Source organism: Erpetoichthys calabaricus, chromosome 8 (assembly GCF_900747795.2).
Source record: "Erpetoichthys calabaricus chromosome 8, fErpCal1.3, whole genome shotgun sequence".
Taxonomy (NCBI): domain Eukaryota; kingdom Metazoa; phylum Chordata; class Cladistia; order Polypteriformes; family Polypteridae; genus Erpetoichthys; species Erpetoichthys calabaricus.
In genome coordinates, this window is record NC_041401.2 from 38,007,837 (window position 1) to 38,023,601 (window position 15,765).

General features: G+C 41.2%; 1 protein-coding gene across 7 annotated transcripts in view; it reads right to left on the bottom strand.

The window, feature by feature from the left end:
• fmnl2a (formin-like 2a) overlaps nucleotides 1-15,765 on the bottom strand; it is a 363,272-nt gene that overhangs the window by 39,974 nt on the left and 307,533 nt on the right. For 4 of the 7 annotated variants that reach the window (XM_028806464.2, XM_028806465.2, XM_028806467.2 and 1 more), the window contains exons 11-16: nucleotides 14,646-14,756; nucleotides 13,509-13,658; nucleotides 12,126-12,227; nucleotides 8,794-9,115; nucleotides 8,234-8,443; nucleotides 2,352-2,372 (exon numbers count right to left, since the gene is read on the bottom strand). In XM_028806464.2, coding sequence (XP_028662297.1) covers nucleotides 2,352-2,372; nucleotides 8,234-8,443; nucleotides 8,794-9,115; nucleotides 12,126-12,227; nucleotides 13,509-13,658; nucleotides 14,646-14,756 — 916 coding nt within the window. The remainder of the gene's footprint in view (nucleotides 1-2,351; nucleotides 2,373-8,233; nucleotides 8,444-8,793; nucleotides 9,116-12,125; nucleotides 12,228-13,508; nucleotides 13,659-14,645; nucleotides 14,757-15,765) is intronic. The other 3 variants (XM_028806468.2, XM_028806470.2, XM_028806471.2) reach the window with 1 other exon arrangement.

Below are 15,765 nucleotides of genomic sequence, written 5' to 3' on the forward strand. Positions count from 1 at the left end.
CAACAGTACTAATCCAATTAGTAAGACTGTTAAAGTTTGGCCTGAAGCTGCCATTTGCCAACTCCAGGACTGCTTTGAACAAACAGACTGGAATATATTTTTTCATCAGACAGACTTAGAGACATATACTTCATCTGTGCTGTCATATATTAATTACTGTGTGGACAATGTCATTGTCAATGTAACAATTCCCATGAAAATAACAATCTCTTTAAATTGTATATCCGGTTAACCAAACCCGGCGGTTGGCGAGTGAAGCGAGCAGGGGGCAGAGCCCCCTAGTATAAAAAATAAAAAACAAAGTCCAAGTTAAGTGTTGTCAGATCCACAGTGAGACTCAAACGAAGGTCAGAATCAAGCCAAGTGGAAGAAATGTTGCTTGGTTCTTTTGAACTCCTGGCCAATGAAGTCATCTCGCAGCACTCAATCTCTCAGTGAAGTTTATTGCCCTAACCAAAGATTCCTTAAAGATGAGGTTGTGCCAGCCATACCATGCGATCTGCCAGTGCTGCGGCCTGAAGCTGAGAACAGTGGAAGGCTCAAGGGACTGAAATGCTTTGTTGTCACAGCATTTAAAATGGAGCATTACCAGGAGCTGCAGAATTATCATCACAATATGGCTTATCAATAACATTTTCTGAGTGCAACTGGAATTACAGTTTGTGACCTGGAATATTAAATATCCTTGTAAATGGTTACATGTTCTCAGGAAGTATGGGAGTCAGTTAAAGTTCAGGAACTTGCTTTGCCTCCTTATGCCAGTCCATGCTTGGACACACTGTTCACATTTGTCGTTGTGCTTTTACTGGCAAATCAAAGCCAGCTGTGCACTTCCTACAGGGTCAGGTATCAACATTTCACATTTACATGGCAGAACAAGACTGCTATTTAGCTCGGAGAATTGCTCACCTTGGCATTTATTCCATCCACTACTCGTCTGCTTAAACGGGACATTGTTGGTCTTGTTTAATGTGTTTGACTGCTGCTGTTTTATGATATTTTGTTGTTGTCATTAAAATAAAGTTTACAGAATTTGCATAAAACATAGGAATGATTAACAGTGTGTGTCCTGACGCAGTTTTGTATTTTTTTGGCATTCTTTTAACTGCTTGGTGTAGAAAAACTTAGCTCTGCTTCAATGTCCTGCTGCTTTCTGCTAGCGAGGTGGAGTACTTAAAAAGAAGGATGACCAAGACGCCACATTTAAGATCATAGTGTGCTCAAGAAAGACGTGTGGTGCAGTGGTTAAGGCTCAAGACTTCAAACCATGAAGTTGTGGGTTCAAATCCTGCCTCTGACGCTGTGCGACCCTGAGCAGGTCACTTCACCTGCCTGGGCTCCAATTAGAAAAACAAAAGAAATGGAACCAGTTGTATCTCAAATGTTGCAAGTCACTTTTGGATAAAAGCGTTGGCTAAATAAATAAATGTAGAAAGAAGATGGGGAGGAGAATAGACAGCTGCCTTAGGGGCCTAAAGGTGGCAGGGCTGCAAGTGTTTAGTTGAGGCTCCGCTACCCAGGATGTGTTTCCATTTACGGTACACTGGGAACAGGTAACTTTTGGGACCTTAACAAAATGCATGGAGGCCAAATGACAATGGATCTTTTTGTTTAATTATTGTTTGAGAACTATTTAAAGTAACAGACCTCCAACCATCCATCCATTATCCAACTCGCTATATCCTAACTACAGGGTCATGGGGGTCTGCTGGAGCCAATCCCAGCCAACACAGGGCGCAAGGCAGGAAACAAACCTCGGGCAGGGCGCCAGCCCACCGCAGAAGTAACAGACCTTAATTATCAAAATGTTGCATGCTGAAAATTCAAGCAAGAATTTCACTGTACTTTACACATGTGACAATATTAATATTACTACTAATATGTTGGATTTCCACTTTCCATTTGCCTCTATAATCTTTTAATGCCACTGTACATGTTTCCTTCATTAGAATAAACACACATATAAATAAATAAATACATATATATATATATATATAAATGTCTATTAAAATATTTTATTTACTAGGAAGAAATCAAATTACAACATGACTTGGCAATAGCAGGCGTCTCTCGTCTTGCTCAGGCATCTTTTTTAAAGACTCACAGATGCTAACACAGAAAGATGCTATTTTCATTATAAATCAGTATCAGGGAGAACAAAGTCCCCAAGTCAGAGACAATCACCCAGGCATCTCATTCTGATAACATTTTCTGGCTCATTAATTAGCCCCGGTTTCCCAGCTTTCTAATGGTTCTCATTTTATAATGAATATAGCAATAAAGGCATTCATCACACACACACACGATACAGCACAACACAACACAACACAGAAAACACCAGAGAAACCTACAGAAAAGCTTGATGGGTCCCTCTTTATAGGCGCAGAAAAGATAAAAAAGAAGGCAAGAAATTATTACTCAGAGAAAAGACAACACAAGATCAGCCCGACTGCACTGAGCTCCACAACTTGAAATTTCAAATGCAGCCTGACTGTTACGCTGAATAAAGCAGTAAAAAGTCAACTAAAATCAAAACAAGCATACAGTGATAACAATTCTGGATTTTCCTAGATGTCTGCATTGATAATTAAAATAAAGTCTTTAGAAAACCCCTCCGACTAGCCACATGGAGGCTATTTGTTGCTCCTTCACTATGTGAGTCGCCTGGTCTCTACAGGATATCTAAGAGGAGTGGGATTTGCTGTGGAAAGTGGGGAAAGTGCCAGGCAGTAATGGTGGTCTCTGTGTTTAGGAGGTTATGTTCAAGTGACCAGAAGTGACACCTTGGGAAAACCTGCCATTGTGTACTAGAATGGACATTGGAAGATAACTGGGCTTTGGAAGAATAGCAGTCATGGCCCAGAGCAAATCTTTGCAATTTAACAGACATATGAGGAAGGAAGGGAGTTCTTTTCAGTACAGTCTACATATTTAAGTCTGTGTAATCTATAGGAATATGGGATTCCAGGGGCTTGCCTTTAATTTAAAGTAAGCATGGAATTCTGTCTAGGGTGTATCTCGACTCCTGTTCTGTTGTGAATTTTTGGATGGGTGTCAAGAGGTGCAAGCAGAACTTTCAAGTGTCCATGTTTGATATCTGTCAGTTGTTGTCTGAGGATGGCACTCTCCTCCTGGCATCATCAAATTTCAGTCTCTGCTGTACAAAGGGATGGTAGCTGGGTATGACATGTTTTAATCAGAATGAGCATCAACCAATTCTAACATCGTATTCTGCTTCTGGAAAATAGTAGCTTGCTGCTCTCTACAGGTTAGAAGGAAGCAGCAGTCGAGGTCTTGCTCACAAGTTGAAGTGAGTAAAGAAGCTCAAGACACTGACCAAGGGATTAATGATGGAGGAGGAGTTGCGTGGGAATTGTGCAAAACTCTGATGATCAAGTGTAACAGTCAGAGTTGCCAGTTTATTAGGAACATCCACCAAACAGTGTAGTGTAGTGTGCCTCCTTTGGCCTTCAGAACTGCATACACTGGGCCTGGATCCCACCCGATGCTTAGTGTGTTGTTCAGAAATGCTTTACCATGCAGAAATGGCTGTTTTGTGGAATTCCTGCAGAATGGATGACTTCAAAGTCTTACTGCAAACAGCCTTTTCCACCTCATCCCAAAGATGCTCAATAGGGCTGACATTCAGGGGCTTGTGAAGGCCACTAAAGCAATGAAGACTTGCTGCTATGTATGATAAGTTCGAAGTGACATGGTGCGTTATTGTGCTTTAAATCTCCATCCAAGTGTGGATAACTTGTAACTATTAGGTCAGGAACAGTGTTCAGATAAGAGGCTCCTCAGTGGGTATCAGTGCCTTGTCCACACCATCAAACTGCTACAGTGGATATAAAAAGTCTACACACCCTCGCCAATATGGCAGGTTTTGTGTAATAAAAAAATAAAACCAAGAGAAATCCCGTTGGAACGTATTCCACCTTTATTGCAACATTGCAGTCTATACAAAGACACCAAAAAGATTGGCTCCATTAACTCATGCTGCTTGTACCAAATTATTTTCCTTCCATTAGCATGGTCCAAAAAGAAAACTGGGTTTGCCCAATCATGCAATTTGTTTCCACCCTTCAATGGTCCATGTTTGTTGCTTTTGTGCCCACCACAGAAGCACTGTCTTATTTTTCACTGACAACACTGGTACCCGCCATGATCTTTGGCTGTTGCAGTCCATTCGAGTTCAGGGATGACAAGTGGTACATTCTGAGATGACATTCTGCACACCCGTGGTGATGTACCTAATAAACTGGCAATTCAGCGTCAGTCCCCATACTCACCCATAATTACGAGCCTTATAAATAAAATTGTCAGAACAAGCAGCAAACATGAAGACCAGGCTTCAGAGCATTCATTCAGAGCAGTGTTATCTGGCTCACTCTTTGTGACTCAGTGAGGACTTCAGCAATGAGGGACAACCTCAGAGCACAACTACTGCCTCTGCAGATCAAAAGGAGGCAGCTGAGGTGGTCAGGTGTGCAGTGATGACACCCCCATCCAATTACTCACAGGGGGTGTGTACCAAACCAATACCAGCATGCAATGGGGGGATTCCCCAGAAATATCTGGAGACTGTTGCTAGCTATAGGCCCGCCTGGTCTGTGCAGCTTCACCAGTTGCCACAATGACCCTTACCAGGACAAGCTGATGGTCAGTGAGTGTTTGAATTTTGAATGTGCTGACATGTTTGAACTACTCTTAGTAAATTGATTATTGTTTTCATGAATAACATTAGAAAGAATGACTACTACCTGCTCATGACATAATGTTCTCAAACCTATTTGATCCAAGCTGCAGGGAGCTGAAGCCTATACTGGCAGCAGTGGCTACAAAGCTGGAGACAGGGTACTAGCCCATCTAGGGTCCATTCACATAAACACCCACTCTCACTGTGGGCCAGTTTGGGACTACCAAGTAACTAACATGGAAATCATTAGGGATGTGGGAGGAAAACCCATGTAGACATGGAGAGAACATGCAAACTGCACACAGACGATAACCAGAAAGGGGGCTTGGACCCAGGATCTCTGAGGCAGTATTGTTAACCACTGTGCTGCCCAGGATAATCTGCTTATTACTACTTTTACTTTTTCAATTATAAAAATAATCAAAGATATTTTTATTAAGACTGTTTTATGGGGTCTTCACAAAATTATATGGTACAGTAAAACCTCGATTAACCGCTGGGGCCTACCTATTACTGTACTACTACTACTGCTGTGCGGTACGCTGCGAGCTCTGCACATTAGAACAACTCTCCCTTCTGCTAGCGCGTAGTGGTCTTCCCCAGCACCACAGTGTCGGGCCGCATTTTGAAATCACAGTGTCAGTTACGTACCTTCAGTTTTAATTGCATTTTGTAACTTTTCTCTTTTATTATAATTAATCCACTATACATTGTTATGGCTGATAAATGTAAGCATGTGGTGTCGGAATTGTCACAAAAAGCTGAAATTATTAAACATTTTATGAAATGGCAAAAGTGCTTCAAGTATTGCTTCAATTTTCGAGTAGAAAGAACAACAGTGAACGATATAAAGCGTGATGCCGACAAAATTGAAAAACGTATTGAAAATGGAAACCGCTGATGGTACTGTTAATGTGTTAATATTAATGTTCTCCTGTAATTTCTGTTATATTATGATTTGTTAATATATTGTGACATGCTTGCAGCTTGTGATGTGCTGTTGGGAAGAGAAAGTGTGTAATGAAAGCTGTAAATAATGGACCTGGGTGAAGGGCTTCTGTTCTGTGAGGGGCGAACACGCATCTTAGGAGACGAGTGACAGGAGAGTTTAGGAGAAAAGGGAAGGTGCGGCGGAAGGAAGTTTTGAGTAAGGAGTCTGGAGACAATAAGCAGGAGTGTTTGTGGTATAGAGAAAAAAGGAACATGAACGGCAGGAGATAAGCTGTTTGGTGGGATAGCTTTCTTTTTTATATCATTTTAGAGGTGTGCTGCTCCATAACCCAGATACAGAGTATAAGGGCTCATTTATACTTCACGCTCAGAACGCGTACGTACACGCATCATGGCTGCCACGCGTTCCCAGCGTTCATTTGACACGTCCTCTGAGCAGGTCCTCAGAAATTAACGCGATGTGTGCACGAGTTGCAGTACCAGCAAAAAGTCGGGGGGCACAGTGTGATAAAGTTGGAACGTGACGTCAGAGTCTCTGGTTACTATCTACATGTGACAGAGAGCCTCTGATGTGCGCGCTTCGATGTTTGATGAATGGCTCGATGTGGTGAAGCAAAATGCTGACATACAAATGCATTTGTGGTGCTTTTATATTCAAGCGTCACATAATCCCGATTGTAATGACACGATACGTTTTAAAAGTCTCACATACCATCTTTTGTGCCATCTTTTTTTTCTGGGGCTTCCTCCTCACCTGACAGCAGTGGCAAACAGAAACAGATCGCCAGACTGAACACATTAAATGTATGATATTCCAACTCTCTGCACATTTAGAATCCTTAGAATTATATCATGAGGAAATGCATTAAAGTATGTATGTTACATTTTACAGATAAATCCTTCTTCTTCTTCTGGCTGCTCCCGTTAGGGGTCACCACAGCGGATCATCTTCTTCCATAATTTTACAGGTAAATTGTTAATTTCGTTTAAATAATGAACACTGTTAATAATTACACACATGGGGTGACACAGTGGCGGAGCGTTAGCGCTGCTGTCTCGCAGAGCGTCACGTCGCTGGTGTTCCCTGGAGTTCTCATGTTTTCCTGCTGGGTTTCCACCGAGTGCTCCGGTTTCCTTCCAAAGATATGCAGATTTGGTGACACTAAAATGACTCCAGTGTATGTGAGTGCTTGTATGCTGATGCCCCATCCAGGGATTGTTTCTGCCCAATGCTATCTGGAATGGACACATCCCTGGACTGATGGATTTAATCATTAAACATACTTTTCAGAGATATTGCGATAAGGTGTCATCAGAGTTTAATGGGTGTTTCAGGCAATTCACAACACAGCGAAGCTGAACCTGTTCTCACCGTGATGTTATCTCGCACTGCCACCTGGTGGATTCCTCCAGATTTATGTAAAGTACGCGCGCAAGTATGAACAGTACAACGCTTGCATAGCAGGAGCGTCCGCTGGAGTGTGTGTCGCGTCGCGTGAAGTATAAACCTGGCCTAAGACAGGGCACCCAAAGATTCCAAGTAAAACGCAGAAAACTCCATTACCATTGAGCTGTGTTCCTTATTATGCTGGTCGTTACAATATTATATGGATTAATTAATTTTGTTAATACTATTATATATTTTGTTTTGTAAATAAATATGACTATTTGCTAATCTACAGTACATCATTTTTAAAGTAGCTGTTCCGTTATCTGTCTCTTCTCTTCTCCGTCATGCCCTCTGTCCCGACGCTGACGGATAATCGAGGTTTTACTGTATTTTGAATGACCCACATTTTTAATAGTGAAAAAGCATACTGGTTACTAGTTCTATAGAGTAGCACCATAGATCTTAGTTCCACTCCAAGCCTGGTCACGCACTGTCTGTGAGAAGCTTGCACGTTCTCCATGTGACATTGTGTGTTGTCTCTGGTGACATATGAAGGACTTGCAGGTTAGGTTACCTGAAAACTCATAAATGTCTGGGTGTGAGTGAGAATGGGGGAGTGCGTGAGTGTGTCCTGTGATGGACTGGTCCATACCCTAATGCTCAGTGCTGCTGGGACACCTTCAGAAAACGAAAAGATGAACTGGCTGACTAAAGACAGGCCGCTCAGTTACTACAGTATTGTGTAATAATAATAATAATAATTTTTTGCATTTATATAGCGCTTTTCTCACTACTCAAAGCACTCAGCATTTGCAGGTTAAGGGCTTTGCCCAACAGAGCAGAGTCCCTATTGGCATTTACGGGATTCGAACCGGCAACCTTCCGATTGCCAGTGCAGATCCCTAATATTATTATCCCTGTGTATTATTGTACATTGATTTGTGACTTATGTCTTACCCCATCATTTTCTGATAACTGTTTCACAAAATATCTAAATGTTTGCCCACTATGTTAATTTACGACGTGCAAACCTCCCCAGCTGAAAGATAAATGAAACCTTTTCTCTCTTAAATTAAACAGTAACAGTTGTGTGTTAAAATCAGCATATAGTGCCTTTTAATGAGCAGAAGAGAGGACACTTAAAAAAAAAAAATAAATCCCTGAGTCGCAGCCACTGTTTGTGGTGGTCTTACCTGCTAACCCTGAGTTGAAGATAACGGTGGGGGATCCTGAGCCAGGTAATGGGGGTGCTGCAGGAGGAGGAGGAGGAGCAGGTGGTGGTGAGGCTTCGATTGCTGGACCTGGAGGAAGAGGGGGCGGAGGTGGAGGAGGAGGTGGAGGAGGAGGAGGGGGTGGTGGAGGAGGTGGTGGGGGTGGGGGTGCAGCCGATGGCCCATTTGGCACTGAAAAATGGAAAAACATGAAAGCGATCAAAATCCAAAGCCCCCAATCCCACCCCTATGACCTAATTATTTCATCAATGTAACGTAAGGAAAAATTTCAAGGGTCAGAACAAGGTCAGAATTAAATCTAAAAAAGAAAAGCAGTACATGTGACCAGTCAAAGTAACAAGACTGGCGGTACAAGCCTCATTAATCAGCAGGCCTACAGGCTACCAGACTGCTAGTAAGCTTATTATCTTCCATTAATCTATTGACCATGGGAGGTCTAAACCCAGTACCATTCCCAAGTGAAAGGCTTTCAGCCATTAACAGCTAATGAAGGTTAGTAGAAGAATTAGAAAAGAACTCACCAGCCCCAGGCACTGGTGGTGGAGGTGGAGGGGGCAACACTGTCGACACTGTGCCAGCGGGAGTAAAGTGTGAGCCTGGCACCGAACCAGTGGCTGCATCAGATCCACCGGCCACTGCCACTGCCACTGCCACTGCCCCTTGTTGCATTGAAGGAAGAATCGAAATGTCCCCATCCCCTTTCTTTTGGATTTTTATTGTGCCTTGCTTCTCCAGTTCGTGAATCTTTTTTTCAAGATTGGATTGCCTTTGGATCGCTTCATCTTTCTCCTTCACCATTCTCCGCAGCGTGTGCACCTGGGTACTGGCATCTTTGTAAACGTCCTGTTGGGCAGAGGACAAGCAGGGATCAATCTGCTCATTTGGGACAAGGAGGAAAGCTAAAGATTGTCACAAACTCAAGTCTGAAATATGAATGATTTGCCATAATTTACATGTAAATGTTTGATGTTCCTCAGTTCAATGTGTCGATGTTACTCATTTGGAAACAAATCAGTCAGCGTGATCTGAAAACCTGCGATAGAGCTGAGAATCTGTGCAAGTGCTCTTGCTCACTGATGGCGTGTTAATTAATTAAAGGAAGATGGAAGGGTAGGCCACTGGAGCCTTGTGATAATTATGAGACTTGCAACTTGTGTCTCTTATTTCGTTCACTAATAAATCCATCAAAGGCTCCTAAAAGACTAAACTGGCACTGCAGTCGTCTCAGTGGACTCTCACTCTCAACTCTTTGTCTAAATTCTTTCATTACAATTCAATTTCATTACGTATGCCAACAATGAGTGAGTTAGGTAAACTGGGAAACCTGAATTAGTCTGACAATTTGGTGGGGTCCCATCAAGGGTTTTGGAAAGGAGGAAAAATCCATGCAAGTAGTATAGACAGGTACGGACCACCATGAGGGCTAAATGTCCTAGAAGAGAATTATCTGAGGGCTCTACAGACAGTATGGCTCTGGCCAATCGGCTCCACAAGCTCATCTAGACAGAGTTCCATATATTTTGTGAGTCGTTCCCTAAAACATGGGGCTCATGGGGCTTGAGGGGCTCATGGGATTTGCAGACCCTCTGAGGTACACTGTATGAGCTGGTGGTTTGGTGTCTTTTCTCCTGCTACTGCTACTCTTTGTGTTTACTGGCTTTTTGACATTTTTTGGTCTGTATAAGGATTTTGACTTGTGGTTACTTTGGATTGCCTTTTTACAAACCTTTTTTGTTGCTGTTTTAACCCCTTGTAGATGATTGTCGTGAAATCACTTTAAACCGTTTCCGGCCTGAATGTAGCCGAGGTGGTGTATGTATCTCGCCAATGCTGGTTGATGCGTATTCGATACGTACCATGGATCGTATTAGAAGTAACGGTGACGCCATCTAGCAGTCCTAGTGGAAAGTACATCTACCTGATGGAAGCCAAGTATTGGTGGAGCTGTACACGTGGATTTTGGCTGTTAATTTTGAGAAACTGTCAAAATTTGAGATAAGATGAGCTACGATAAAAATACGTACCAGCTTATTGTTTGCTTGTGTGTTATATTCAGATTAACAATCTCCACTTAATTTAGCATCTGTAAGTACATTCAGGCAGCAAGGGGCTAAACAAGTTGCTGTCTTTTACTTTTTGTTAATAAGTCTTTTATAAAGATTCCTTGTGGGATTCCAGCTGGAGTTAACACAGCTCTCCCGCAGGTGAGGCATTTTCAAGAGATTTGCTTTTTTTAATTTTGTTTTTTTGTTTTTTTTTTTAACTTTAAGGCTTATTTGCTATTTGAGGCCTAGTTAGATCACTGCTTTTTGCAGATGATGTTGTCCTGTTTGCTTCATCAGGCCGTGATCTTCAGCTCTCTCTAGATTGGTTTGCAGCCGAGTGTGAAGCGGCTGGGATGGGAATCAGCACCTCCAAATCCGAGACCATGGTCCTCAGCCGGAAAAGGGTGGAGTGCCCTCTCAGGGTTTGGAGCGAGATCCTGCCCCAAGTGGAGGAGTTCAAGTATGTCAGGGTCTTGTTCATGAGTGAGGGAAGAATGGAGCGGGAGATCGACAGGCGGATCAGTGCAGCGTCCACAGTGATGAGGGCTCTGCATCGGTCTGTTGTGGTGAAAAAGGAGCTGAGCCACAAGGCAAAGCTCTCAATTTACCGGTCGATCTATGTTCCTACCCTCACCTATGGTCATGAGCTATGGGCAGTGACCGAAAGAACGAGATCGCGAATACAAGCGGATGAAATGAGTTTCCTCCGCAGGGTGTCTGGGCTCTCCCTTAAAGATAGGGTGAGAAGCTCAGTAATCCGGGAGGGGCTCAGAGTAGAGCCGCTGCTCCTCCACATCGAGAGGAATCAGATGAGGTGGCTCGGGCATCTGATCAGGATGCCTCCTGGACGCCTCCCTGGTGAGGTGTTCTGGGTACGTCTAACCGGGAGGAGGCCCTGGGGAAGACCCAGGACACGCTGGAGGGACTATGTCTTTCGACTGGCCTGGGAACGCCTCGGGATTCTCCCGGAAGAGCTAGAAGAAGTGGCCGGGGAGAGGGAAGTCTGGGCATCTCTGCTCAAGCTGCTGGCACCGCAACCCGACCTTGGATAAGCGGAAGAGGATGGATGGATGGTTGGATGGATGGCGTAGTTACGCCTTAAGCATTGCTTCTTCAGCAAGAGGTAGTGTTTTCTAAATATCCAAAGCTTGGATTCTGAGTATTGTACGTCATCATCTAATATGACATAATTTGTCATGTATTAAGCAAAAAGCATAATAGCCATAAACATCACACAAAAACTATCACACTGCAAAAAATGCATTTGCTAAAACTAGACTAAAACACTTTAAACGGGAGATGTGGTGCTTTTATTTAGCAAAGAAATCTGTCAAAAGAGTATGCAAAATTTACTTGACAAGATTTCTTAAAGTAAACTAAATAATCATAAATGCAAGCTTTTTTTTTAGTAAGTCAATAATTCTTATAATAAGGAAAACAAGATTTGATGCCATGATATAAACATGTTTCACTTGCTTAGATTTCATTTTTTGCAGTGTACAAAATGTTGTCATAAGAAAAATGGAGGAAAAAAATGACTAAAAATGTCAAAAACAAAATGAAAAGCTAGAAAATGGTAAAATACTATAATTATGACATTGGCCCCATTATTAATCAATTTCATGTAGGTGGTAAAAAATTGTAGCAATAGGGTGGTATTTAAGCCTTGCAAGCGCCTCCAGATCAAGATGGGAGCGTAACAGTCTCGCTGCTGGTTCCCAGACACGCCAGCATTTGACATTTTTCTGTGAAATCACTTGAGTAGCTGATGCTTGGTATTACTGAAAGAGGGCCGTAATGCAGCTTACCCTGAGAGAGTCCAGATCTTTATTCTTCTGCATAAGCTGTTTCTCCAGCTCTACAATCTTGGCCATGGCTTCATTTTCAGTATCCTGGAGTTTTTCTGCCATCTAGAAAAAGTAATATTAGATTTTACTGCAGAAGGGGACGAACACAGAAATAAAAACAATCCATAATACAGGGTAGTCCAGATCTAATTATGCAAGTGTTCGACTGACAACCGTCTCCCCGCCATTTTGGAATGCAGGGCAAGAGCAGCCATCTATCGGCAACAAAAAGAATTTGAAGTGAAATCTCTATGTGCAGGGCAGGTGCTGTGAATTCTCTATGTAATAAACTTAATAAGTTATAGCGTAATGAAAATAGCATAATTAGATCTGGACCACCCTATAATTTCTATGAATGATCACTGGGATTAAAGACTGAAAATTTTAATATAATCAAGCAGTTGGTTACAAGGACTCATAGGCTTTTATGCTTGTATATGATGAGACTACTCAAGCTTTATAGTAGCCTACAAAGCCAAATAGTCACAAATCAATAAAGTGTACAAATGAAACAATCAGATGGATAACCATCAGCATCTCTCCTTCTGTTTTCTTGACATCAACAGCCATCACACATAAGTTGTTTTCTTCTGGAGGTAAAAACTATAGTAAAGCAGGTTAGGCTACTAAACTCATTTTATTTTGAAGGCTGAAAACCAAATGAAAGAAAACACAAATACAAACAAACATTTCTGACTAGAGTCTTAGTGTACTGAGCATTTAAACAACTAAACTACAGCCATACGCATATATGCAGTCCACACCAATCTGAGCTGGATCTTGGCAACAGTGGGCCAAAGCTTCTCAGAGCAGATCAGGCTCTCTGCCACCTCTAATTGCCACCAGCTAATTATAATTTTAAAATTCGTGTCCCGTTTGCTAAGGTGCCAGGTGATAACATGGAGCTTCTTAATGCTACCCAGCAGGCAGTGTGGCCTACGAGTTTAGGACCTGGACCCTAAAGAGTTCAGACCCGGTTACTGAATTAGTAAATGACCCAAAATAAGACATTTATCCTGCTTTGTGCTTTGTTAAGTCAGTTAATATATAAATATATAAATGTAGAGCTCTGTATTGTTTTGTTAGGCCTTTAATACATTCAATCAAATGGCACTGGCACAGGTCATCTTAGGCTTTCAACTACTGCATTCTCCATTCTGAGCTCAGAGATAGAGTTATGGCTAGCACATAGACTGCTTCCTCTTTATCATATTTTGTGACAAGAAGATAATAGGAAAACAAAGACAATGTTATCTGAGTGTAGTACCAGCCAGCTGCCCCAAGAAAAGAGTCATTGTAGCCTAAGCAATCTGCGGAGAAAGATGGAGAGATGAATGTGCCTACATGTGAAATGTTTTCTTCAAGCTCTTCGACTCGCTCCAAGGCAGCATTCTTTGTCTCGGCATCTTCCAGGAGAGCACCCACATCAAACACATTATCCAGATAAGCCTGAATCTGCACCTGCAGTTTGTCACTCTCGGTGTGTTTCAGCTTCTGTTAAATAAGGAGAGGCAGACATCAATCGTACCGTGTAGGTCGAACACGGACATATTACAGTAACTGACAAATCTTGAATCTAACTTCTGAACCCACTCCAGGTGGTTGTGTATCAGAGGGCACAGCCATTAGTAGAAATGCAGCATTGGACACAATGGACCGATGTAGAGATAACAGTCAACTGATTGATAGATAGATAGATAGATAGATAGATAGATAGATAGATAGATAGATAGATAGATAGATAGATAGATATGAAAGGCACTAAAGATAGATAGATAGATAGATAGATAGATAGATAGATAGATAGATAGATAGATAGATAGATAGATAGAGATATGAAAGGCACTATATAATAGATAGATAGATAGATAGATAGATAGATAGATAGATAGATAGATAGATAGATAGATAGATAGATAGATAGATAGAGAGATATGAAAGGCACTATATAATAGATAGATAGATAGATAGATAGATAGATAGATAGATAGATAGATAGATAGATAGATAGATAGATAGATAGATAGATAGATGAAAGGCACTATATAATAGATAGATAGATAGATAGATAGATAGATAGATAGATAGATAGATAGATAGATAGATAGATATGAAAGGCACTATAGATAGATAGATAGATATGAAAGGCACTATATAATAGATAGATAGATAGATAGATAGATAGATAGATAGATAGATAGATAGATAGATATGAAAGGCACTATATAATAGATAGATAGATAGATAGATAGATAGATAGATAGATAGATAGATAGATAGATAGATAGATAGATAGATAGATAGAAACTGTAAATGAGCTCAGTATCCACAGGTACAACATTTTAAAAATTATTTACATAGATTGGTATGATTCAATCACTTTTACATTGCACTAACTTAATTAAACGTCTGTAATAAAGTGACACATGTATTATTACATCAGTAAGTCACACACATAAATAAAATGCCACGGATACTCACATCCAGGTATTCATCCAGAGACAACTTTGTAAATTCGTACTGCAGATGCACTCTGAAGTTCATATCTTCCACAGAGTGAACAACAATATTAATAAACTGCATGCATGCGACCTGAAGACAAGCAATTAAAAAAAAAATGTTATTAGTACCACAGTTGAAATGGGAAGTCCATATCATAATTCGTAAGAAAACTGTGGTGGATGTCACAAAGTCTGGAAACACAACAAGCTCCATGGTCAAAGGCTTTGTGAAATATGAAACTCAATTGTTTGTAACTTGACATGACAAACGTCCTCTGCTAGCAAGTGCAGAGTGACACAAGTGAAGTGTCTTGTAATTCTGCCCCAGGATTCTCTTCAGAAAAATAAAAGTTGTCTTACCAGTATGGCCCTAAATCAATCACATTTTGATAGTATTCATCCGCACCGACACAATACTAAGGTAATAAAGCTAAAATAAAAGAGCAGTAAAGATACATTTTGGTGGTGTATTGTTACAGATATTAGAGATGACTTTAAGAATTTACATTACTTGTATTGGAATTGCATTTTAATGCATTCTTGTTTATCACTGCGCTAGTGAGTGGTGATGCACTGCTTGTTGGTCGGGCAAGCAAGAATTTCACTGTATTCTGTACACAAGACAATACTATAATACTACTACTATAGTACTACTTCATTTTATTACATAAATAAAGTTGCATAATATCCTGTTTACAGAGTAACATGATGCATTGGCGTTTATCTTTAGTAATAAAATCTGAAATGGCTTATACTGTGTAATGGCTGACCCCATACTCTGACCCCCAAAGGTAACAACAAAACAACTGTTATTTCCCAATTCCCTGAGCCAGTCAAGTTGTGCCAGCCACCAGCAGGTCACATGCTAGTTGTATGAGCCCCCAGTTCCTCCACAGCCCACCTCAACAAGCCTTTAGACCGAGTCATCTTCCAATGACCAGTGTAAAATGTGAGTTAAACCAGCTGCCACACATCTGTGACTCCACTGCAGTTTGTGTGTTTTTCCTTATTAAATGTTTATTTGTTTCCCCTTCAGTTTACTAACAGGAGAAAATCTGCACTAAGTGGACTACTTGAACTACTAGGACCACATAATTCAA